Source organism: Taudactylus pleione, unplaced genomic scaffold, assembly GCF_031769625.1.
Source record: "Taudactylus pleione unplaced genomic scaffold, aTauple2 ptg000079l, whole genome shotgun sequence".
Classification (NCBI taxonomy): Eukaryota; Metazoa; Chordata; class Amphibia; order Anura; family Myobatrachidae; genus Taudactylus; species Taudactylus pleione.
Window position 1 is genome coordinate 230,025 of NW_028284481.1, and position 26,229 is coordinate 256,253.

General features: G+C 48.4%; 1 protein-coding gene across 3 annotated transcripts in view; it reads left to right on the plus strand.

The window, feature by feature from the left end:
* BABAM2 (BRISC and BRCA1 A complex member 2) overlaps positions 1–26,229 on the plus strand; it is a 242,828-nt gene that overhangs the window by 148,337 nt on the left and 68,262 nt on the right. For all 3 annotated transcript variants that reach the window (XM_088467937.1, XM_088467938.1, XM_088467939.1), the window contains exon 8: positions 23,242–23,341. In XM_088467937.1, the coding sequence (XP_088324063.1) occupies positions 23,242–23,341 (100 nt within the window). The remainder of the gene's footprint in view (positions 1–23,241; positions 23,342–26,229) is intronic.

Genomic DNA, 26,229 nt, shown 5'->3' on the forward strand with positions numbered 1-26,229 from the left:
ACGATCAGCTGCCAAGCGCTACATTTCAGCTCGCAGCCCCAGGGGGATGAGAGCTGAAATGTGCGAAAAGTGACATGTTTGGGTGCCCAAACATCACTTTTCGCGATCGCGCCCAGCACTTTGGTCGGGTTTAACTGCTTTACGCAGCTAAACCTGACCTCTATGGGCGCGATCAGCGCGAAGAATGGCAGCAATCGAATAGCGGCCCGCGATCTCCTGTCACTTTAGACGGGAGATCCGGACCGCGTAATCAATTGAATTCCGCCCTATGTGTGTTTCCTCTGGGTGCTCTGGTTTCCACCCACACTCCTAAAACATACTGGTATGGGACTGCATAATATGTGTGCGCTATATAAGGAACTGTTAAAAGAACTTAAATAACATCAATGAAATAAAATGTACTGCTGCAAGTTTGAACTTCAATGTCATTACATGGTGTTAGAAACTAATAGATTGGGAGGCACAATAATAATAGTACTAGTATCACAGTAATCATTAAGGCCTAGTAATCCATTGCCAGAGCTGAACCATTTCACTAGGCCAGGCTGCATAAGCCGAAGCTTACTCCTGGCCGCTTGCGAGGCCAGGAAATCTGCATCCTACGACACAGACCCTGTCCTCGGCACTCCCAACACACGGGGGCGTTATGTCCCCGTTTACAGGTATGCAGCCCGGCGCCACACATCCTCCCTGCCTCCAAATGTCCACAGCATGCAGCCTGGAGGCACCGCCTGCTAACACGCAGGACTCGTTCTGTACATGCGCATGCACAGACCCACAAACATTGGATATGTACATGAACCATCGGCTTTATCAGGCCCTATGTTCCCTACCACATGGACACACACACACTAGTGTTACCTTTATTTTATTTTTTTGTCAGCACACAATTAACCTACCAGTATATGTTTGCGAGTGTGGGAGGACCTGGAGTATACGGAGAAAACCCATCCAAACACAGGGAGAACATACAAACTCCACACATATAGTCCATGACTGGCAATTGAACTCATGACGTCCGTGCTGTGAGGCAGATATACTAACCACTACGCCAATCAGGGCTGGCCTAAAATCTATTCCAAGTGCACATTTGCTAATGTTTTATCTGCATTGATAAATATTACAATGCTCTGAGATGTTGGGGGGTATGGATTATTTGCTTTCTGTATATTGGGACTTAAGGCTTAAGATATAGAGTTAAGTTTCTAATTTGTATTAAAGAAGGTAAGAGGGGAGGGTGTGACACGATGACCCCTTCCCTGCTCCTGTCTCGGAGTATTAGCCCAGATGGATAGTTGCTCTCTAGGGCTCAGGTTTAGTTGCCAAATGTGTGACATAACATACATTTATTGCAGCACTAAATGCTGGCAGAGACCCTTATTATCGCTGCTCTTGGCAACGACCACAGTAGACTCAGTAAGACCCTCTTTCTGGTAGACTGATGTGAACCTTTGGGTGTCCTTTGATGTTGGAGTTATCTGACGATCTGGCCTCGGTCTCGTGTTCCCCAGCAGAAGTCGGGAAGCCGCGGTCTGTGTTTCCATTTTGCTTGTGTCAGTAAAAATGAGAATCAGAAGGAGCCAGCTGTAGAAATGTTCTGTAACCCATAACGACCATTTAGATGCCAGCTCTGATTGGATTGTTGCCCAGTAATGAAAGCCGATATCTGATTGGCTGTTACAGGGTGCTGTTTCCACCATGTTATCACAATGTTTAGGTAGACAATACAAGTTAGACAGGCAATGGGTTGACAGGGTCTGAAGGTCGACACACTATAGGTCAACTACTAAGAAAGTCGACAGGGTCATTAGGTCGACACATGTTTTGTTTTTTTGTTAGGGTTAGGCACTTACCTGAGGGTTAGGGTTAGGCACTTACTCTGACGGTTAGGGTTAGGCACCAGGAGTGAGGGTTAGGGTTAGGCGCTTACCAGAGGGTTAGGGTTAGGCACCAGGAGGGAGGGCTAGGGTTAGGCACTAGAAGTGACGGTTAGGGTCAGGCACCAGGAGGGAAGGTTAGGGTTAGGCACCAAGGGGATGGTTAGGGTGAAAATTAGGGCTAGAAAAACAATGTTTTGACCATTTATGCGTCAACCAGTTGTGTGTCGACTCAATGACCATGTCGGCATTCTGTCCCTGTCGACCTTATAACTATTCAACATTTAGTGTGTCGACCTTCAGACCCTGTCAACCTATTGCCTGTCTAACTTGTATTGTCTACCTAAACCTTGTCTACCTTTTTATTGTGGTCCTAGTGATCCACACCCAGACAGGGAGCTTCCGCCCACCCATCATACTCCACTTAAGGTGTCCAACTCCCCTCCCAATGACACACATGGAAGGCTCACCAGGACCTGTGGCGCCACTGACCTCAGTAGGGTAGAATAGCCTGATGTAAAAGCAGCCCGGATGACCAGTCTATGGAGGACTATCATCTCCTAGAATTGGCTTTCCGTTTTGCCTATGTAATTTCGGCCACATGAATATGGGATGAAATAGTTGACAAATACCACGGAGCAAATGAGAGGGGATGAACGGTAACGCCTGCTTTCATGTACCTGCATGTCCCCCAGTTATGGCACTTAAATGCGTTGTGACCCTAAAAAATGTGTACGGACTTCCTTCTCAAAATGAGCAATATTCCTATTTGCATTTGCAAGGACCGGAGCGCTCACTTTCTGCGGCGTTAGATTCTGATATCCCGCTCGTTGCGTCTTTAGCCATTGGTCACCCATGCGTCTGTATGGCTACATCCCTGTCACCGCCCAGGAACGCCTAATTCATTTTTAATACATTTCACACTCCATACGTTTCAATCGCTGCTGCGATTCTCTGCAAACACAGTGTAACGCATGCCCATACGAGTTTTAGTGATTTACTGGCAACAGCAAGAAATCGCTCAACTCCATGACCATCGTCATTGGATGTGACTCCAGCCCATTGTGTTGTGAAGGCAGAAAACGATCTGTAGTAATCATTGGCCAAAGAGTCTTAAGCTGGGTACACACTGAGCCAACGGATCCACCGACGCAGGTAGGCTATACACACTTACCGATTGGCTGCTAGGCATATCGTTCTGATGTCACAGCTGGGCGGGCTGTGACGTCAGTCCCTGCAGCATGTGTACGGGTGATTGGCATGTCGCTCGTACACACAGACAGATCCTCCAATATATGTGCAGATATATCTGCCATCTACTGGCCGACTAAAGATGGGTACACACTTGAGCGATGGCAGTAGCGTAAGTTCATCCCAGATGCCCGGAGGCAACTTATCATTTAGTGCCCCCCTATCCCCCATATTTACAGCCCTAAATGTGGTGAATATTTTGTGAGTGATGGAGGAGGTGCCCCTTCAGTGCTGGCGCCCGGCGGCAGGCGCCTCCATTGTCTCCCATACTTCTGCCCCTGAGCGATGGGCATTCATTCCGACATCAGAACGAATGCACCGGAACGGATGCTCTTGAATGGGAATTGCCGGAACTATCACTGCTCTGTGCTTCATTAACTTCCTACAGGTCGCTGGTGATATCGCTAGGTTTGTTGTGCAGCACATGATCCTAGTGACCACGGGAGTGCGCAAACGCTAGTACACACTTGAGCAATGTTGACGATTTGTCGTTACGAAACGGCAAATCCGTCCGACATCGCTTCAGTGCGTACCCAGTTTAAGACGTATTTTTGGCGGTAAAAGAGGCCTGGTGCTAGCAGAGTTACGCGGGACTTGGCGGGCATCTTGCGCCACATGGCGTATTGAGCCTAGTTGTACGAGGACACATCTGTATACATTTATTTGAAAATGGCCCATTCAGGTTGTTTTTTTTTTTTTTTTTTAGATGAAGCCGCTTTTTTTCACATTTAATGGTTCTTAAAATAGCCCCTTTTCCGATTGTTCCATCATGGTTTGAGCTGCTGTTTCGTTTCACTTTGTGAATGATATAAATGCGTCACTGATGGCGTATCTTGGTTTTATCACTTTCCAGGTGTCATTACAGTGTGTACCGTCTGACATCAGCTGGTAATCCTTCCTAGCGACCATAAGCTCCCTACAGGATACGTTTATATTGTGCCTGTCCTCCTCCCCACTGCAGCTCTCTCTGCCCCCGTCCTCTCCAGCAGAACATTGCTGCGGTGTTATTGACACAGTTGGGTGGACTGTACTTTATCCAGGGCGGGGACGGTACGGAACTCAACCATCCAGTTACCCCCAGGTGTATGCCTCCGACATTCCCCAGTAATGCTCTTCCGAGCCAGCCTGGTCTCACTCCTGTGACATGTAATCTATTGTACTGTTTTTAGAACCCGCAGCCTCGGCTTGTTTGCTTTATTATTCTAGCAAATCGAGAACTATTTTTATTATCTTTGTCTCCTCTTGTCATTCATCCCGAACAAACATTCTGAGAGTCATTTCAGGTCAGACCAGTACAATGGCCATAGAGGGAAATTGTATCTGTTTCAAAATTCACATTGCAGCTTTTCTCCCTATTAAAACCTCTACTAATAAAGGCTGTAGCATAGGTCGCCCAATCTACCCCTCCTCCACTGCCGCCAGGGTCCTGGGGGGGGGGGGCTGCTACATTCAGACATTTTTTGTTTTACCAGGGCTCTGACAGTTCAGCAACTTTGAACATGCAACTTTTATTTTGCTAACCAACCTGATATGGTGGAAGCAGAGACTGGAAGACCAAACCCAACTCCTAGTTATCGTACCTGGCTGTAGTAGAGACTCGGGTCACCAGCTTGTATCCTCTTTATTTATATAGTGCTGACATACTCTGCAGCTCTGAACAAGGAGAGAGACCTAAATTCTTGACCCCAAAGGATACTACAGTCTTACAGGTGCCCACGCTGATCCTACATAGGGCACCCACGTTTTTCAAATGAGAAACTGCCACCCCCATGTGACCTGAAGTTCCTTCTGGACGAAAAACCTACCTCTCGCTTCCAAATAGGGTAACACGGTTCTAGGAACCTATAGATGTGTCCACATACATCTATCCGGGAGGGTGCTGCCAGGTCGGTCCAGCGGGGAGGGTCCAGGTAGGCGGAGCAGGGGCGCGCCGACGCGTTCGCGTAATTGAGGCCCCGCCCTCTGCTTTATAATGCCGATATTAGTCGGCATAAGGCAGTGGGCGGGGCTACAATGACTCAATTTGGCGCAAAACACATCATCGCACCCCTGGACCGCCCAGTTTTGCGGCTGGCACGGGGGGGGGGTCGAGGGGTGCCGGGGGACTTGCCTATTTTTGCAGGATGCCGGGAGCTGCACCCAATATTCGAGAGGCTCCCAGCTGTCCCGGGAGAGTAAGTGTATGATACACCTGCAGTCGCACATGGGATATAGTCATGCTGCATATCATTTTGTGTGTTCTGTTAGCATCACTTTCCAAGAAAGACGCGCGAAAAAATGTTCGGCGCTACTGAGTCATGCCACGGCATGGCACGACTAGAAGGACTGTTTAACGCTCAAGGAGGCTAGATGTATGTGGAGTCTGGACACATCTGTATTCCACATGATGAGTCAAAGCTCTGAATAATGGGCTAATAAATGTATTTCTTGTGGAAATAGGGGGACTTTCCAGTGGATGACAAGACAGATGGGAACCTGATACCTAATACTGTGTTTGACAGGTTGTTTGGTGTCCTCCTACCTTCCTCAGAGTCACGGGGTGATCACAGAATCCTGTGTGTTAGCGGGGGCTTCCTCCATGTGCTCTGGGTACTATCCATGCTTCAGGCACAGACCTTGAGGAGACTCACTTATCTGCTCCAAGATAGGTTTATCCAGTTATTGATTAGGTCTCCTGTTATCGCCATATACCACGTCATCTAATAGTGCTTTTATTGTACCCGGAACCATTACGAGGGTTTGTAGCTTTTTTTCACGATACTTTAGCCGATCAGTTGACTGTGAACTAGTAATATCATTGAGACCTGATGCACTGTGTACCTGGTGAGGTTATAGGTGACAGACTCATGAATATTGGTTGTACCCACATTATGGCTGTCTGTACAGCATGTGGATTCGGGTACACTGTAAAGACAGTTACACTTATCCAGTGGATGCAACAGGTCCGTCTTAACAGCACTGTAGGCCCTGGGCAAAGCAATACACTAGGTCCCCTACGACCGGACAGCCATTTCCCTCCCCCCCAATAAAATCAGACCCCAAATTGGACACCCAATCACGACTTACCCCTCCTGTGGTCCTGCGCTGTCTCGTCACATGCTTCCATACAATGAATGGCTGTCTACGTTTTGATTGGTGGATAGCTACAGCCATCCACCAATCAGCATGCTGACAGCCATTCACTGTCTGTCTGCAGACTGGGGGGCATGTAGAGAATGCTGCCTGGCCACTCTGATTGTGTGTAATCAGTTAGCTGCGGAGCAACTCTCTCTACTGTCTCTCAGCCGGCTGCCCTAAGCACTGAGCGGGCGGATGCACACTCCATGTTGTAGATGCTTCTCCACCAGTACAGTGGCCACATAACACGGAGGATTCGGTATGTAATGCCAGATCAAATACCGGCAGCCCGGCGGCTCGAAATCCGTCAGCTGAAGGTAAGTACCCTATCCCTCCACTCTCCCCACCCTAACCCTCCCTTAGGGGTGCCTAACCCTAACCTCCCCCCATTAGTGCCTAAACCTAACCCCCCTCCCCGCACCCTAAATCTAACCCTCTTGGTGGGGTGCCTATCCTTAACCCCCTTTAGTGGTGCCTAAGCCTAACCCTCCCTTCCCCTACTCTAACCCTCCTGGGGGGAACCTAACCCTAAGTGACCCCCCCCCCCCCGGGGGTGCCTAAACCTAACACGATAAGACACCTGGCATACCTTTGTTCGGTATGCCGGGTGTTGGGATTCCGTAGTGGGTCTACTGATAGGCATCGGGATTTCGACGCCTATCTTTAGTCCCATGTTGGGATGTAAGTGTCGGGATAGCATTCAGGTTTTTTTTTTTTTAGCCAAACTATTTTTTTTTTGCTATGAAGACCCAATCTGAGTGTAACACGTAATTATTAGTCCTATTCATGGTTGGCCTTTGAGGTCTGGTCAGCCGTATTTTCATGCCCAGTACTACAGTACAATTCATTATTACTAACACTGAATAGACATTTAGATTATATCACAGCGCTGACATCTGATTAAGAATTTGTTATTTTAACACATTTTCTTTTTTTCTGTCCTATTTGCCAAATCTACACTTTTCTTCTGCCAGAATATTCAGAACATTTCAATAGCCGCGGCTACAACAACGTAATGAAAGAATTCTGGTTGCGTGATTGGGGCTGTGGGCGTATTTTTGTGTTCCTGATTAAGTTGAATGTCTCCAGTGGTGGGAGAAAAATAGCTGCAGATTACAGAACATACGGTCCAGCGCTGGCACATGCCGAGCCAGAGGGGACGTCGCTAGGAGCGCTGAATATTTCTCCATTAAAGGGACAGTAATTAATGTATATAACATACAAAAAGAACCAACTCAGACTAAGTTGTGCTGTGACTCGTGTGGTCTAATATGTTTTATGGCTAACCAAAAGCCATCTGCACTCACTGCACCTCTATAACTTCTACCAACATAAGTGTACTAAATGCGAGCACATAGCGACATAAAGTGACTTGTGGTGTAAATATACAGTATAAATAAAACGGCGACTTGTCTATAATCTAGATTTTTGTTTTGAATTTGAGCACAATGGTGCTGATACAGAGCTGACAGTACCCGGGGTATAGCGTAAGTATTTCTGCACTGCGCCTGCTTCGTAAATATTCTTTTCTTTTCTAGATTGACCAAGATTATGCAGGATAAGCAGGAAGATCAATTATCCATGACTCTAGAAATTATTATTTGTAATGTCCCCCTTCGTTAGCACCAGGTTTGCGAGGTTGCAGCCATTATGTCGATATTTACAATGTCGACACCACATTGTGCCGCCGGCGGCATCTGCAGAATGTCGATATGTGAAATGTCAACATTCTGCACTAATCGGAGGGTTTGGGTTAGGCAGCGGAGGGCTAGACACTAGGGGGGAGGGTTAGGCTGCAGGAGGGGAGGTTAGGGTTAGACACTAGGGGGATGGTTAGGCTAATGGAGGGGAGGTTAGGGTTAGGCTAATGGAGGGGAGGTTAGGCGGTGGGAGGGGAGGTTAGAGTTAGACACTAGTGGGAGGGTTAAGCTGGGGGAGGGGAGGTTAGGGAGCGGGAGGGGAGGTTAGGGTTAGACACTAGGGGGGGTTAGGCTGTGGGAGGGCAGGTTAGGGTTAGACACTAGGAGGGGTTAGGCTGCAGGAGAGCAGGTTAGGGTTAGGCACTAGGGGGGGGTTGGGCTATGGGAGTGGAGGTTAGGTACTAGGGGGGGGGTTAGGGTTAGGCTGTGGGAGGAGAGGTAAGGGTTTGGCACTAGGGGTCGGGATGGGAGGTTAGAGTTAGGCTGCGGGAGGGGAGGTTAGGGTTAGGCGCTAGGGGAGGATTAGGCTGTGGGAGGGAAGTATAAGGGTTAGGCACTAGGGGGCGGATTAGGTTGTTGGAGGAGAGGTAAGGGTTAGGCACTAGGGGGAGGGTTAGGCTGCTGGAGGGAGGTAGGTTAGGGTTAGGCACTAGGGGGAGGGTTAGGCTGCGGGAGGGGAGGTTAGGGTTAGGCACTAGCGGGAGGGTTAGGCTGCTGGAGGGGAGGTTAGGGTTAGGCACTAGGGGAGGGTTAGGCTGCGGGAGGGGAGGTTAGGGTTAGGCACTAGGGGGAGGGTTAGGCTGCTGGAGGGGAGGTTAGGGGTTAGGCACTAGGGGGAGGGTTAGGCACTAGGGGGAGGGTTAGGGGGAGGGTTAGGCACTAGGGGGAGGGTTAGGCTGCGGGAGGGGAGGTTAGGGTTAGGCACTAGGGGGAGGGTTAGGCTGCTGGAGGGGAGGTTAGGGTTAGGCACTAGAGGGTGAGTTAGGCTGCGGGAGGAGAGGTAAGGGTTAGGCACTAGGGGGAGGGTTAGGCTGCGGGAGGAGAGGTAAGGGTTAGGCACTAGGGGGAGGGTTAGGCTGCGGGATGAGAGGTAAGGGTTAGGCACTAGAGGGAGAGTTAGGCTGCGGGAGGAGAGGTAAGGGTTAGGCACTAGGGGGAGGGTTAGGCTGCGGGAGGAGAGGTAAGGGTTAGGCACTAGGGGGAGGGTTAGGCTGCGGGAGGAGAGGTAAGGGTTAGGCACTAGGGGGAGGGTTAGGCTGCGGGAGGAGAGGTGAGGGTTAGGCACTAGTGGGAGGGTTAGGCTGCTGGAGGGGAGGATAGGGTTGGGCACTAGGGGGAGGGTTAGGCTGTGGGAGGGGAGGTTAGGGTTAGGCACTAGTGGGAGGGTTAGGCTGTGGGAGGGGAGGTTAGGGTTAGGCACTAGAGGGAGAGTTAGGCTGCCGGAGGAGAGGTAAGGGTTAGGCACTAGGGGGAGGGTTAGGCTGCGGGAGGAGAGGTAAGGGTTAGGCACTAGGGGGAGGGTTAGGCTGCGGGAGGAGAGGTAAGGGTTAGGCACTAGTGGGAGGGTTAGGCTGCTGGAGGGGAGGATAGAGTTAGGCACTAGGGGGAGGGTTAGGCTGCGGGAGGGGAGGTTAGGGTTAGGCACTAGGGGGAGGGTTAGGCTGCGGGGAGGGAGGGTTAGGCTGCGGGGCGGGAGGGGGGGGTTAGGGTTAGGCACTTTCTGTAGCTGCCAGGTGGAGAGTTCTGCCCAATCAGCAGTGATCAGTAGCACGGCAGACAATGGGGGAGGGTCCCTCTGCCATTGATGGCTGCTGGAATATTGGCCCTCATTCAGAGCCATACGCTCTGAGCAGAGCGCACGCTCTGAATGAGGGCCGCCCTCCATAAAAATGGAGCGTCCTCCTGGACGCTCGTATAGCTGTGGGTCACCACCCACAGCCTATACGAGCGTGCAGTTTGATGGCCGCGATGGTCGTGACCATCGCGACTGCGAGCCGGAGCCTGCGGTTGAGGTTTTCAACCGCAAGCTCCGGAGTGATTTTGGCTCTATCAGAGCCAAAATCACTCCCACTGACATCACTAGTGATGTCAGTGGGCCGGCTTCTGACGGGAGGCGTTCCCGTGGGAACGCCCCCGTCAGGGAGGCACGCCCCCGGCACGCCCACCAAAGGGGGCGTGCTGGCAATCAACATCGACAGCACGCCCCCTTTGATCAGACACAACGAGCGAAGGACTTTCCTTCGCTCGTCGCGTCTGGCGCATGCTCAGTGCAGAACATCGACCCACTTGCGAGCGGACAGCCGCTCGCGAGTGGGTCTGAATCAGGGCCATTATCTTCCAGCAGTACATTTTATTAAAGCCATTTGTAAAATAGCGAAGGTTTACACCGATGTGTCCTCATACACCTAGCGTCTATACGCCATACGGCTCGAGATGTCCGGCATGACTGGGACGCTCCCAGAGGAGCAGCATACCATGTTTTCCTTAAACTTTGCGTTTTATTCGGATCACAGACACAGTGAAGCACCACTCACAGTGCACTATAGACGCTGGGCTGTAACTTTAGCTGCACAGGAATTAGTTTTAAACACGCACAAAGTCGCAGGTGAAGCAAAAGGGAACTTGTCGTTAGAAATAGCCGCGGACACTCGTATACACGTTCACACTCGCACGCAGCGGCTGATTCAGCATTGCACATAAGCGCAATGCTGAACGCAGATTCCCGATCATCGAGAATGTGCAGAACGTGTCCTGCGTGACCACACGCAGCTACTGCTATGCCTCTGCCTGTTTGACAGGCAGAGACATTTAAGGGGCGGTGTGGGGGGTGGGAATGGCCTGTGTGTTCGCGGAAACGGGGGCGTTAGCCCCGTTTTCTGGGAGTGGCAAGGCCAGGGGCTGCATCCATTAATACAGTTTCCTAGCCTCCCAAGCCGGCCAGCCTGCTTAAGATGAGGCTTACTCAACTGGTCGGCGCCGTCCACCATCACGACCGATGGTTATCCCAGCCTGTGACCTCGCAAATGCTGCATTTGCATATTTGCAAGGACGGAATTGCAAAGCTGCTTGCGTGCAGCTTTGCAGTTCCGTCCACTATGAATTACCGCCAGACCTAAGCCCGCCCCACGCCTATCATTAGTCCCATGCCGGGATTTCACTGTCTGGAAACCGGCAGTCGGCATTTCTACCGCCGGCTTCTGACTACATCCCCACCCCCACGTATGTACAAATGTCGCACATAAAATTGATCAGTGCAAGCCAGCAATGTGGTTTTGTCATTCTCAGTTGTTTTATTTATGTGTATAAGACGCACATTTTAAGTGAGAAAAACACTCGGTGCTGCAGAGACCTGGTGCCCCGAAAGGCGCTAATTGGCGCGGTTTGAGCATCAGCGTATGAGGACTAATCTATACATCAGTTGTTTAGCAATAGCTACTGTAGCGTCTCTATGTGGGAAACCTCTGTATGGTTCTCAGTTGCTGGAATTGGTCTTTCCTGATCCCCGGCTCCAGAGCAGTAATCGGACTGTACGAGCGTAGAGATTCCGCCGTGCTCCTTTCCTCGTCTCTCACTGATCATCATTCATGTAGTGATGGAGATGCCGGTTTAACTGAGGCCAGTCTTGTTTTATTTTTATTTATTTTTTTAGAACCTTTCATTCTGTAAGAATTCTGACCTCATTCATATGTTGCTCCACTCCCTTCTAAAACACATATTTGCCTGCTGAGTCACCGTCTTGTCCACACCCCACTTTATAAACATATATGGATATATATATATATAAATGTAGGGGAAGCGACACATGATAAGTAGATTGCTATGTTATAATGAAGGGTTTGCTTCGTGGACTGGAACATTGACTCTCTGGATGTAAAGTCCTTACTGAGATACTGTCGGACAGGTTTGTCCCGCTCCCCCGGATGCCGCTAAGAGCTGGCACGTCGTTACAGGGAATGACACTGATCATGTAGGATAAGTCAGAAAAGCCAACTCTATGGGTTTGTAGCTAAATAAACTCTGGCTGTGAATGATGACATAAACCTTCCTCCCCAGGGGTGTCACCAGCAGCTGAATTTTCCAGCAATATATTCTGCTCACCATTCCTGGGGTCGAGACCCTGGGCCTGATCCGTAGACGGACGCTAATGTCGCCGCAGATTAGAATTAGAACGCAGCAGCTGTGCAAAAATCCGCAAATGTCACAACCGCCGGGATTTGTTCCGAGACGCCCACCGGCATACAGACGCAGATTCGTCTATAATCAGCCTCCTGACTAACAATATAGCCGCGGGAAATGAGACGCCGGAGCCACGTTTATTGCGTACCGGATCGCAGTTGCAGGCTGAGAAGACCTGAGAACACCTGCGCTTAAGTCGTTTCTTGCACGCAGCTATTTCTACTTGACAAACGGTCTTAACTCTTGATCCAGCTCATGGCAAGTGGTCCCTGGGTCATTCTATAAAACCATTTTACACTCCTGCGCAGTCTCCCCTACCCACACACGAAGGACCTTATTCAAAGCGGCACGCAATGGCGAAGTTCACCACATAGTTGAGCTGGGTTTTTTTTTGCTTCTGCGCGTGTGCGAAAATCCCTGAAAACTCATGCGCATGCGATACACAGAGTTTACGCGCAAAGGTGCTGCTGCGAGGGCGTGATGCTGATGTCATGCTTGGACGTAGAAACCGCGCCTGACATTGGTGTGACCAAGAGTGCATCTGAGACACACCAAACGGTATTTTAGCACCTAGGGGGGGTGCGGACGCATGGATGGTACACCAGTGCAGAGCTTTGTAGCTGCATTTACATAAAGTCCCAGACTGGCAATAGACACAGCTGTGTCTCCGTCCACCTCAGAACAAGGCTGAAAGTCTAATTTCAGCCTGATTGGAAGGAGAAAGGGCCCTGATTCAGAGCCGGACGCTCTGACAGAGCGCTCGCTCTGAATCAGGGCCGTCCCTCTGAATTTAAGAGCGGCCTCCTGGCCGCTTGCATAGCTGTGGGTGACCACCCACAGCTATAGCGAGCGGCCAAAATGATGGTCGCGATGGTCAAGACCATCGCGACCATCAGGCATGCGACGAGACCCTTGCGGTAGGGTCTCGCTGCCACAAGCCCTGGAGTGCTTTTGGCTCTATCAGAGCCAAAAGCACTCCCACTGACATCACTTGTGATGTCAGTGGGGCCTGCCCCAGACGGTGGGAACGCCTCCGTCTGCCCCCGGCACACTCACCAAAGGGGGCGTGCTGTCACTCACCATAGACAGCACGCCCCCTCTGGTGCGAGTCCCGTAACGACGGCTTGGGCCGTCGTTATTCGGGTCTCGCGCATGCGCACTTGGCCAACATAGACCCGCTTGCGAGCGGGTCTGAATTAGGCCCAGAGTCCGCAGCCCCTTGTTCTGGAATCATCCAGACAAGCTGGCATCCTGCAGTGTGTACGCGCATCGGGGTGCGCAGTGCGTTCACTGGAGAGTCTCTTGTATACTAGCGCACACTTAGAACTTTACGCTGACCATGTTGTTAGTCTACTCTGTATTTCTCTCATCTAAACCATGAAAGAAGAATTATGTAAAGAAATCTAGTGCCGATAAATTATTTTCAGTAATCGTATTACTAAGCCTGATGGATGCCTTCCGCTTGACTTCCATTGTTTGTGCCTCTGTCACATAATCCCCTCATCTCCACCCAAAAACCAACCTGTCAGTGTTATGAATATATTATAATTCTTTTATATGGGGGGTATCAAACTATTCACTTTAAGGTTCTTACTTCATTAGTGGCGTATTGTAGTTACACACGAGCGCCTTTGTGTCAGCAGTCATGCACACATTGCCCTATGGGTAATAGCTATGGGTCTGACCAGTTGTAATGTCCCTTAATAGGGGGTAAATTTACTAAGATGGGAGTTCTATTTTAGAAGTGATGTTGCCCATAGCAACCAATCAGATACCAGGTATTATCTTCTAGAACAGTGGTGTCAAACTCAGTGGAACTAGCACATCCCAGCATGCTCTGCCACAGATTTGCTGATTAGGGGTATGCTAAAACTGTGGCAGGGCATGCTGGGATAGTGTAGTCCTACAGCAGCTGGAGGGCCAGAGTTTGACACCACTGTTCTAGAAGGTGCTAGATAAATGAGAAGTAGAACCTGATTGGTTGCTATGGGCAATATCACTTCTGAAATAGAGCTCCCATCTTAGTAAATTGACCACATAGTCATTAATGTATCTTTAGTGAGGCATTCCCAGAAGACTGTGAATGGTTTGTCAGTGCACACACACAGCAGCATGAGGCAATCTGGCAATGCTCCGTACAGGCTGAGAGACACATCGACCCTCCTCGGGTACATGTCACGCTGACACCTGTGACTCAGCCATGTTAGTAAACACGGATGACATTGTACTGAATAATGACACCCGGCCAGCAAGAGATGTCAGAGAACTGGGAACAGACACTGGCGGGTGGGAAAATAATCCATGGGCTTCAGTGCAATGGAAGAATTAAAGGGAAACGCACCGTATTCCTACATGTCATGCTGTTGTTATACTTGTATGTAAAATTAAATATCAGCCACTGACTTGTAGGGAAACAGCACAGGAAACCGTAAAATACCAATCTCAAGTGATTGCTTTTATTTCTATCATAAAATATACATTATACCTTACCCGTTCCAAATACTGCAACAAGGGGGATATTTATCACATTTTCTAAAGAGTACAAGTAGCGGTGTTGCCCATAGCAACCAGATTCTGCCTTTTATGTAGAACTTGCTATAAAAATGGTAGCTAGAAGCCGATTGGTCACTTCTCCACTTGTCCTCTATAGAACGCTTTTGGTAGATTTACCCCTATATATGTACAAAATGATGTTAGATTGGGCGTTAGCTTTTATCCCCACATTGGGCGATCCAGGTTGACCTCTCCTAGGGGTAAATTTACTAAGGTGGGAGTTCTATTAAGAAGTCATGTTGCCCATAGTAACCAATCAGATTCTACTTCTCATTTATCTAGCACCTTCTACAAGATAATATCTGGAATCTGATTGGTTGCTATGGGCAACATCACTTCTTAATAGGACTCCAATCTTAGTAAATTTACCCCCCTAGTGTTTCCTACTGATCATCGGTCATTACACAGCCATCCGGAGAGCCATGACCTGTAGTCGGCTGCCCCAAACCTGGAGTGACACCTCCATGATTGCCGCGCTCTGAGGGCAGAAAGTGGATCTAAGTCTGGGTACACATCATAAGATATATCGTACAATATATCGTTCCGACGGGGATCAGAATGATATATTGTATGGATCGTATAGTGTGTACGCCTGATTGGCATGCATGGCGGTGGTACATGCCATCGTCCCATCTGTTGCTGCTGCACAGCGATGAACACCGCCTGTTGCTACATGCAGCATGTAACGACATATTGCATCGCCATTCTCTGGATCGTGTAGCGTGTACGGCACGCACGATATATTGTTCCATTGCGTCCTTCGTTGCTGGGTATACTAATCGAATAGTGTGTACCCAGCTTAAAGCTCACAGGGACTTCTATATACTGCTTTGTCCCACCTAGAAACCTCACTTATACATTATCATCAGTGGGAAGGGGCTTCTGCTGTCTAATGCGCAAACTACTACAATTCACTGTTCTTTTGTTCCGTTTCTGACAAGTAAATGGGAGACAGACGGAAGATCATATAAAGGTCACCGATTCCCCCATAGAGACGCCAGAGCAGGGATGGGAGAAAGTAGAGCATATCCCACTTTCCCGATGATGGTTTCATCATTATTTATTTTATATTTTTTTTAAACAATTTTTATTAGAAATATTCAGAGTACAAAAATGTGATGGAAGCAATACAAGACCTCGGAAGGCAAAATACAAACGGCAACAATTAAAGGTACAAGTGTACAACTGCAAATATGGGTCATGAGCAGGACAGTAGCGATAATATAAACTAAGCTAAACATATTGTTTGGCGTAATAACCTCAGGAGTGAGTGCTATCGGGATCTTCGCTTTTTCACAGCTGAACTGCTTTAGGGGTTTATGGGGTGTAGTTACTAAGCAGTGTTAGGAGACAGAGTCAAAAGTGATAAGGTGCCAGCCAATCAGCTCCTAACTGTCATCTCATAGGCTGTGTTTGAAAAATGACAGTTGGGAGCTGATTGTGATAAGGTGCCAGCCAATCAGCTCCCAACTGTCATCTCACAGGCTGTGTTTGAAAAATGACAGTTGGGAGCTGATTGTGATAAGGTGCCAGCCAATCAGCTCCCAACTGTCATCTCACAGGCTGTGTTTGAAAAATGACAGTTGGGAGCTGATTGGCTGGCACCTTATCACTTTCTTATCACTTTTCTCTCTGTCTCCTAACACTGCTTAGTAATTACACCCCTATGTATTATGCTTTGATTACACTTTCTCCCCAGGTTTCTCCATTAAAAAGGGTTATCACGGCTTTGTCGTATTTATCAACAGAGTTTCCACAGAGAAAACTTCGCTCTCTCCTGCCGCCCTATATTTGTATGCCAGCATCGCTTCCGCGCGCTCAGGTACGGGGATTGCGATGTAGAGTTCATTTATGTTTGTTTAAAAACCTAACGCCATCTCGGGGATGGCGTTATGAGCACTTACATTGTCTTCAGGGGCGCGACTTTCAAAACTCAGGGGCCTGTGACATGGCAGTTACAGCAGAAGCTGATTGCTGTGGACTTTATCGCCGTTCACTTTATCTCCATCCAAGGCTTAGTAAATAGACCCCAAAGTATTGCGCTTGCACGGCCGGCTTGTCACGTGCACTCACAGTATTGATTTCAAGGTCTATTTAGCAATAATCACGATATTGGGTAGAATATTTTCAGTTAATATTGTTACGATTATTACCATTTTTTTTTTTCTCTTTTTTCCCAATTATGCAGGAAAAATCCTTCCAGGGACAGCGGTTGCGTTAGCACGCCGCCTTTGCAAAGTCCCCGCAGGCAGTCTTTTCAGTTGTTCTGCTCTGTCCAGTACTGTGCATGTCCCACAAGGTATGCAGTCGGGAAGCGGGCGGACCTAATCCCGACAGCCGGCTTCCCGACTGTCATATCCCGGCAAGGGTCTAAAGACAGGCGTCAATATGCCGACGCCTGTCATTAGACATACGCCGGGAGCCCGACGCCTGGCATCCCGATCGAAGGGACGCCGGGTGCGGATAGCTGCGGGGGGGGGTTAGCTTTAGGGATCACGGGGTGCAATTGGGGTTAGGCACCCCCCCTCCCCCAGTATGTTAGGTTTAGGCTAGGGGAATGGAGGTTAGGGTTAGGCATCCCTAGGGGGGACTTAGGTTTAGGCGGCGGGGAAGGGGGGGTTAGGTTTAGGCACTTAGAGGGGGGATTAGGGTTAGGCACTGGGGGGGGGGAAGGTTAGGCTTAGGCACCCCTAAGGGAGGGTTAGGGGGTAGAAATAGGTTAGTATACACTTACCTTTAACGATCGGGATTTCCTCCTCTGTCAGGATTCCAACCGCCGGGCATGGGTCTGGCGGTAAATCATACTGATTCCTCCCACAATCCCTGCACGGTGTTTATATTTATATGTGCACATATATACAGTCAGGTGCATAAATATTGGGACATTGACAGAATTTTCATATTTTGGCCTCTATTCACCACCACAATGACTTTGAAATGAAACAAACAAGATGTGCTTTAACTGCAGACTTTCAGATTTAATTTGAGGATAATTACATCCAAATCAGGTGAACGGTGTAAGAATTACAAGGGTTTCTATATGTGCCTCCCACATTTTAAGGGGCCAAAAGTAATGGGACTATCAACTCAAAAGCTATTTCATGGACAGGTGTGGGCTATTCTCTCATTATTTCATTATCAAGTAAGCAGGTAAAAGGTCTGGAGTTGATTCTAGGTGTGACATTTGCATTTGAAATCAATTGCTGTCGACTCTCAATATGAGAGCCAAAGAGCTGTCACTATCAGTGAAGCAAGCCATCATTAGGCTGAAAAATCAAAACAAACCCATCAGAAAGATAGCAAAAACATTAGGTGTGGCCAAATCAACTGTTTGGAACATTCTTAAAAAGAAAGAATGCATCGGAGAGCTCAGCAACACCAAAAGACCTGGAAGACCACGGAAAACAACTGTGGTGGATGACAGAAGAATTATTTCCCTGGTGAAGAAAAACCCCTTCACAACAGTTGGCCAAATCAAGAACACTCTCCAGGAGGTAGGTGTATATGTGTCAAAGTCAACAATCAAGAGAAGACTTCACAAGAGTGAATATAGAGGGTTCACCACAACATGTAAACTATTGGTGAGCCACAAAAACAGGAAGACCAGATTAGAGTTTGCCAAACAACATCTAAAAAAGCCATTACAGTTCTGGAACAACATCCTATGGACAGATGAGACAAAGATCAACTTGTACAGAGTGATGGGAAGAGAAGAGTATGGAGAAGGAAAGGAACTGCTCATGATCCAAAACATACCACCTCATCAGTGAAGCATGGTGGTGGTAGTGTCATGGCGTGGGCATGTATGGCTGCCAATGGAACTGGTTTCCTTGTATTTATTGATGATGTGACTGCTGACAAAAGCAGCAGAATGAATTCTGAAGTGTTTCGGGCAATATTATATGCTCATATTCAGTCAAATGCTTCAGAACTCATTGGACGGCGCTTCACAGTGCAGATGGACAATGACCCGAAGCATACTGCTAAAGCAACCTAAGAGTTTTTTAAGGCTAAAAAGTGGAATGTTATGCAATGGCCAAGTCAATCCCCTGACCTGAATCCGATTGAGCATGCATTTCACTTGATGAAGACAAAACTGAAGGGAAAATACCCCAAGAACAAGCAGGAACTGAAGACATTTGCAGTAGAGGCCTGGCAGAGCATCACCAGGGATGAAACCCAGCGTCTGGTGATGTCTATGCGTTCCAGACTTCAGGCTGTAATTGCCTGCAAAGGATTTGCAACAAAGTATTAAAAAGTGAAAGTTAGATTTAGGATTGTTTAGTTTGTCCCATTACTTTTGGCCCCTTTAAAAAGTGGGAGGCACATATAGAAACCGTTGTAATTCCTACACCGTTCACCTGATTTGGATGTAATTACCCTCAAATTAAATCTGAAAGTCTGCAGTTAAAGCACATCTTGTTTGTTTCATTTCAAAGCCGTTGTGGTGGTGAATAGAGGCCAAAATATGAAAATTCTGTCAATGTCCCAATATTTATGCACCTGACTGTATATAATAGTCCTTCCCAGTGCTGGTCAGCCTTGAATCATTTTGCTCTCTCACCGCACACTCCTCCATCTCCCAGGTAGAGCTTCCATGGGGAAGCGTGTGCCAGAGGGAGCAGTAAGAATAATGAATGACGACTAACGAAAAGTACTATAATATATATATATAGTAGGGGTGTACACCGGCCACTTTTCGTGTTTTGGATCTGGATCTTTCTTCGTGTTTTGGATCTGGATTGGTTTTGCCAAAACCACCCTTCCGTGTTTTGGATCTGGATTTTTTCTTAAAAAATAAAAAAAAACGCTAAAATCACATAAAATGGGCCTTTTTTGTTCCTACGCTATTAATAACCCCAATAACATTAATTTCCACTCATTTCCACTCTATTCTGAACACCTCACAATATTGTTTTTAGGCCAAAAGGTTGCACCGAGGTAGCTGGATGACTATGCTAAGCGACACAAGTGGGCGGCACAAACACGTGGCCCATCTAGGAGTGGCACTGCAGTGGCAGACAGGAAGCCAATCAGCGTTATGGTGCCCATTTGCAGGTAGCACGAACCCGGGAGATCCGTGCTACATGCATCTGTGTGATTGGCACAGAGCAATGATAGGTCCGTGAGACCCGTCTGTGCTGCTGTGGTAAAAAAAAAACAAAAAAAAACCTGTGTAAAAAAAGAAAAAAATTGCGTGCACCCCCCCCAAAAAAGAGCAACCAGCCCCGGGCATTAGTAACCCAGTGCTGGGTGTGCTTAAATACAGGGGACAAACGACGTAGGGGTCCCCTGTACTTAAGCACAACCAGCACCGGGCTAGTCAGAACCAGCGCTGGTTGCCAAAATACGGGGGACAAACGACGTAGGGGTCCCCCGTATTCTGCGCATCCAGCTCTGGGCTCTGATCCGGTCCTGGTTCTGGAAATACAGGGGAAAAAAATTAGTAGGGTTCCCCTGTATGTTCCAGGACCAGCACTGGACTTTTTCTAGCGGGGGGCTGATGCCACAGCCAGGGGAGCCCTTTCACCGGGCCCCCCAGCCGCAGCATCAGCCCTGACCGCTAGTCAGCCCAGGCCGGGGATCCCTGGAGAGCTGGGGACCCCCCCAATAAAGGGGTCACCCTCTCCAGGGCACCCCAGGCCCAGGCTGATAGCCCGGGGCTATCCCCGCCACCCCTGGTGGCGGTGGGTGGCTGGTTGATTGTGTGGTGTGGTGTGGTGTAAATAAAGAATATCAAACATTGTCTTTACAAGTAGAACTGCAAGTCCCAGCTAGCCTGCCCCGCATGCTGGTACTTGGAGAACCACAAGTACCAGCATGCAGGGCATTAAGGGCCCACTAGTACCTGTAGTTCACCTGTAAAAAAAATGTTTAAAAAACACAGGACACACACCGTGACAGTATAAGTTTATTAAACATACATACACACACACATGTACACATACTTACCTATGTAACCTGTAGCATCGGTCCACTTGTCCGGTAAAGTATCCATAGGGGACCTGTGAAAAAAAACATACTCACCATCTCCTATGCGAGGTTCTGTCCTCTACGTTCCAAAGTAGGCATCCCCGGACTTGGCAAAAAAACAAAACGAAAACGCGATCCACGAACTTAGTACCGTTCTATAGAACGGTACTTCCCGAATGAGAGCTTAGCGGCGGGGTATCACCATGGAAACCCCCGCTGCTAAGCGTTCATTGGCTGAGAGAGGTCATCTCCCGTCTCTCCGCCAATGAACGGCTCCCTCCATTGTAGTCAATGGTGGGAACCGCAGGGTAAACTTTAATAACCTTGCGGCTCCCACCATTGACTACATTGGAGGGAGCCGTTCATTGGCTGAGAGACGGGAGATGACCTCTCTCAGCCAATGAACGCTTAGCAGCAGGGTTTCCATGGTGATACCCCGCCGCTAAGCTCTCATTCGGGAAGTACCGTTCTATAGAACGGTACTAAGTTCGTGGATCGCGTTTTCGTTTTTTTTTTTTGCCAAGTCCGGGGATGCCTACTTTGGAACGAAGAGGACAGAACCTCGCATAGGAGATGGTGAGTATGTTTTTTTTCACAGGTCCCAAGTGGACCGATGCTACAGGTTACATAGGTGAGTATGTGTACATGTGTGTGTGTGTGTGTGTGTGTGTGTGTATGTATGTTTAATAAACTTATACTGTCACAGTGTGTGTGTCCTGTGTTTTTTTTAAACATTTTTTTACAGGTACTAGTGGGCCCTTAATGCCCTGCATGCTGGTACTTGTGGTTCTCCAAGTACCAGCATGCTGGGCAGGCTTGCTGGGACTTGCAGTTCTACTTGTAAAGACAATGTTTGATATTCTTTATTTACACCACACCACACAATCAACCAGCCACCCACCGCCACCAGGGGTGGCGGGGATAGCCCCGGGCTATCAGCCTGGGCCTGGGGTGCCCTGGAGAGGGTGACCCCTTTATTGGGGGGTCCCCAGCTCTCCAGGGATCCCCGGCCTGGGCTGACTAGCGGTCAGGGCTGATGCTGCGGCTGGGGGGCCCGGTGAAAGGGCTCCCCTGGCTGTGGCATCAGCCCCCCGGTAGAAAAAGTCCAGTGCTGGTTCTGGAACATACAGGGGAACCCTACTAATTTTTTTCCCCTGTATTTCCAGAACCAGGACCGGATCAGAGCCCAGAGCTGGTTATGCGCAGAATACGGGGGACCCCTACGTCGTTTGTCCCCCGTATTTTGGCAACCAGCGCTGGTTCTGACTAGCCCGGTGCTGGTTGTGCTTAAGTACAGGGGACCCCTACGTCATTTGTCCCCTGTATTTAAGCACACCCAGCACTGGGTCACTAATGCCCGGGACTGGTTGCTCTTTTTTGGGGGGGGGGCACGCCATTTTTTTCTTTTTTTACACAGGTTTGTTTTTTTTTTTTTACCACAGCACGGACCCGTCAGTGCTCTGTGTCAATGACACAGATGCAAGTAGCACGGATCTCCTGGTCCGTGCGTGCATCTGTGTCATTGAAATACACAGCAGCACAGACGGGTCTCACTGACCCATCTGTGCTCTGTGTCACTGTCAGTCACACAGATGCATGTAGCACGGATCTCACGAGTCCGTGCTACATGCAAATGAGCACCATAATGCTGATTGGCTGAGAGCCGTGACAGACGGCTCTGTCAGCCAATCAGCACTTTGCCCATTAAAGGCAAAGGCATTTTTTTTAAAATGGCCGCTCGAGGCAAAACCTCGAGATCCGACAGCAGATCTCGAGGTTTTGCCTCGGGAGAGGGATCCGGGGCAGACAGGGAGATCCGAGCTTGGGCTCGGATCGCCCTGGATCCCCGAAGTTCGGGTGGGTTCGGTTCTCAGGGAACCGAACCCGCTCATCCCTAATATATATATATATATATATATATATATATATATATATATAAAGACAAATGGTAGGCGGCACTCACGGGACTTTTCAGAAAAGAATCAAACTGACAACTGTGTCAAACCTTGGACAAGGTTTGACACAGTTGTCAGTTTGATTCTTTTCTGAAAAGTCCCGAGAGTGCCGCCTACCATTTGTCTTTAAATACATTGCTCCTTGTAGCACCTTTGGATGGCACCTGGGCCAAATTTATGCATTGCTTGAATGTGGAGTGCCAGCCCATATGACTTCTTATATATATATATACATATATATATATATATATATATATATATATATATTATTCATAAATGTCTGAGTAAAACCAGCTTACTGGGGGACTGTCTCTGAAATATAAATAATAAATCTATTTATTAGCAAGCACTGGAGAACTTGAGCCACCTAGATCTAGAGGTCTTGCTGGATTAGAGAGTTCTAGTAATCTTCTGGGCTGATTTATCATTATTACTTTGCGTTAATGTTGGATCACATAGTCCTGCAGATCAGATGCTGGATGACAAAACTCCAATCTGCTGTAGAACGGAGTCCACTGATATTATATGAGTTACTGGTAACTGAGTCTGGAATAGCTCTGTTGAACGATTAGGATTAATAATATGGATGTGCGATATATTTCATAATATAACAAGTACATCAATCTTCTGTCATTTCAGTGCCCTTGGCGGGTCGTCGGCTCTCCTCATCCCAGCTTTTCCTAACGCTGGATGCCTCATAGATTATGTCCCTCAGGTCTGCCAGTTGCTAACCAATAAGGTATGTACAATACAGTCTTAATTTAGCACTAATATTAATAATAAGAGACACAGGGGCCTATGTATCAGGCTGCTTTTTACATAAAAACCACAGTTTCTGCATACTTTTATGTATCGTTCCTATGTACTAATACCACAATGCAGGAGATTTCACAGAAAGTGCTAATTAGCGCTGCAGATCGCAATACCCATTATTATCAATGGGGATTACAATCTGAACCCTATGTACTAAACTCCGAAAAGCTAAGCTTTTCGGAGTTTATCCTCTGTAGTTTACACCATCTTCCGATGGTGTAAACTGCTGTAAGCCTATGGGGACTCCAGGCGCAGGAGAGAGATCTTTCGATCTCTCTCTTGCTGCCTCTGACCATGGAAGACTTCTCCAATTTGCCGGGGATATAATTCGCAGGGACAACTGTTACTGCAGTCACTGTCCCTGCGAGTTCCCCTATGTATACGGAAGGGATATTTTCCTGAAAAATTAAAATATCCCCGGTGATATGGAAAGTCCGTAATTATCGGTACATAGGGCCCAATTCAGACCCGCTCACTAGATGCGTTCGCACGCAGCCAAAGTATGCAAATTCCGCTATTGTGCGGCAAGGCATTAGCACGCCCACTACGTCTGGCGTGCGATTGCGGTGTGTATTTAGACGCCCACCAGCCTGTTTTAAGACGGCTGATCATACCCTACTGCAAGCACTGCGAGTGCTTCAGTGTGTAATTCAGCCATGTGACGTGTATTAGGATGCTGCGTCTTAATTATGCACGCCCGCGTTCGAACCTCCATTTCCATCGACCATCCCCAGTCCCCACCCACGAACGGCTCGTCCTGTCACTCAATCTAGCGAGGTGGCTATGCGCAGCGACCAAACGTTTCCCGATCGCATGGACTGGTTCGCGCACACGCACTGCGTCTTATACTCATACGCACATTGCAAACATCGGCAGGGTACGTGCAAACGCAGCCTAGCGAGCGGGTCTGAATCGGGCCCATAGACCCCACAGATTGCTTTCCATAAGAGAGAGATCATTTTGTCTTTAAAGTAGAAATCCACTAAAACATTTCATTCTTCTACCTGGTCTCCCATCCTCTTGTATCACTGTAGCGTCTGTGGGCCTGATTCATCACCGTAAATGGAACTATATACGCAGATCGAGCGATTGTTAGCCATTGCGCATGCATTTAAGTCGCACTGCGATTACGCACGCACACAGAGGAATTCATCGCAGAGTGAGTGACAGGCTGTCAGCGTTTGGGGAGTGGGTGACGGGGGAATGGTCAGAAAAACGCAGACGTTCCTGTGCGTTTGAACGCCGATGCATGGGCGTGCATAATTATTTAGATTATTATTGTTGTTAATAAATGTTCCATGTAAAATATAATTAAATGCAAACTCTCATATAGAACATGTAAATAGAACTATACACAAGTATCTTTTATCTCCTAAACTAAAAAGGGGAATTTTCTGCTGTAGTCCTAATGGAAATGTCAGTAAAGTGATGCAAATAGGCAGCTGCAAAGTCACATAACCTAGCCGCTCCTGATTGGTGCACTCTGCTCCAGCCTCTCCAATCGTGAGGAGGTGCGCATGTAACCGGCACCGCGTCTCCGCAGCCGGAATATGCTTACTTTAGGAGGAAGGGAGGGAGCACAGCGCTGCAGGACTCTCCTGGCAAAGTCCCACAGTCATGATGGGATCGGTATGAAATACCGCCAGACCTATGTCTGGCGATTCAAATCCCAACGCCGGATGACTGGCAGGTGTGAAGATCCCGACAGCTCCAAAGGTACGTATTTACTAATCCCCCTACCCCTAACCCTCCTTTAGGGGTGCCAAACCCTAACCTCCCTCCCTAGTGCTTAAACCTAACCCCCCCCCTATCCCGCAGCTTAAACCTAACCCTCCCAGGGGGTGCCTAACCCTAAGTCCCCCCGGGCGCCCTAAAACCTAACCCTTCCCCCCCACGACTGTCCGCGCCCGGCTTACCTTCGTTTTGTATGCCGGACGTCGGGCTTTCGACGACTGTCATTATTACCATGCCGGGATTTGACAGTCGGGAAGCCGGCAGTCGGCATTTAGACCGTCAGCTTCCTGACTGCATCCCTTATAATTACATCCTGGAAAGCAGGTGTCTCCATCATCCAGCAGATTTCTACAAGCTGGTAAATGGCTCGTTCGGTCCACTTTTTCGGAGCAGTGTCTTTACAGCTGTGATTTATTCTGTAAAATGTGTGTGCAGCTGAGGAAATCCAGCAGCCCGACGCCAGCACAAACAAATGACACGGTCTTTCCCTTCCCATCGCTGGCCAAGATCTAAGAGAACTTCGTAAGAAAAAAAAAAAAGCAGACTTTGGCCAAGACAAGGAAGAACGGACATGTGAATGATTCATATTTACTGCTTGTTGCCACAATATAACAGGTGTCCTGACCTGCGGTGATAGTAAAGCTGCCAGTCCACTGAAGATTCTGGGACTGATCCCGTGTTGGGAGCAAAAAAAAAAAAAGTTGGTAATTTTGCGCCTTGGAAAAACCATGCAGCACCGCAGGAGGGGCTGATGTAACATGTGCAGAGAGATTTAGATGTGAGAAGGGTGTGTCTAAACACAAATCTAAATTGCAGTGTAAAAATAAAGCTGTCCAGCATTTGTGGTCTGCATGCAAAAGCAGCCAGTATTTACCCTGCATGCAAAAAGAATAAATGGATTTGCACCCCTGGCATTGCAACATGGTATGTTGCAGGTGCAAAGTAATTTGATGGTTTTTTTGCTTTGCTCCCAACTCAGCATCAGCCCATGTGACTCCAGATCTGTCTGTTTTCTTCCCAGAATCCTTTGCTGTAGCAGCGACCATGACATACAGTACTTTGAGCAAATCGTGGTGAAAT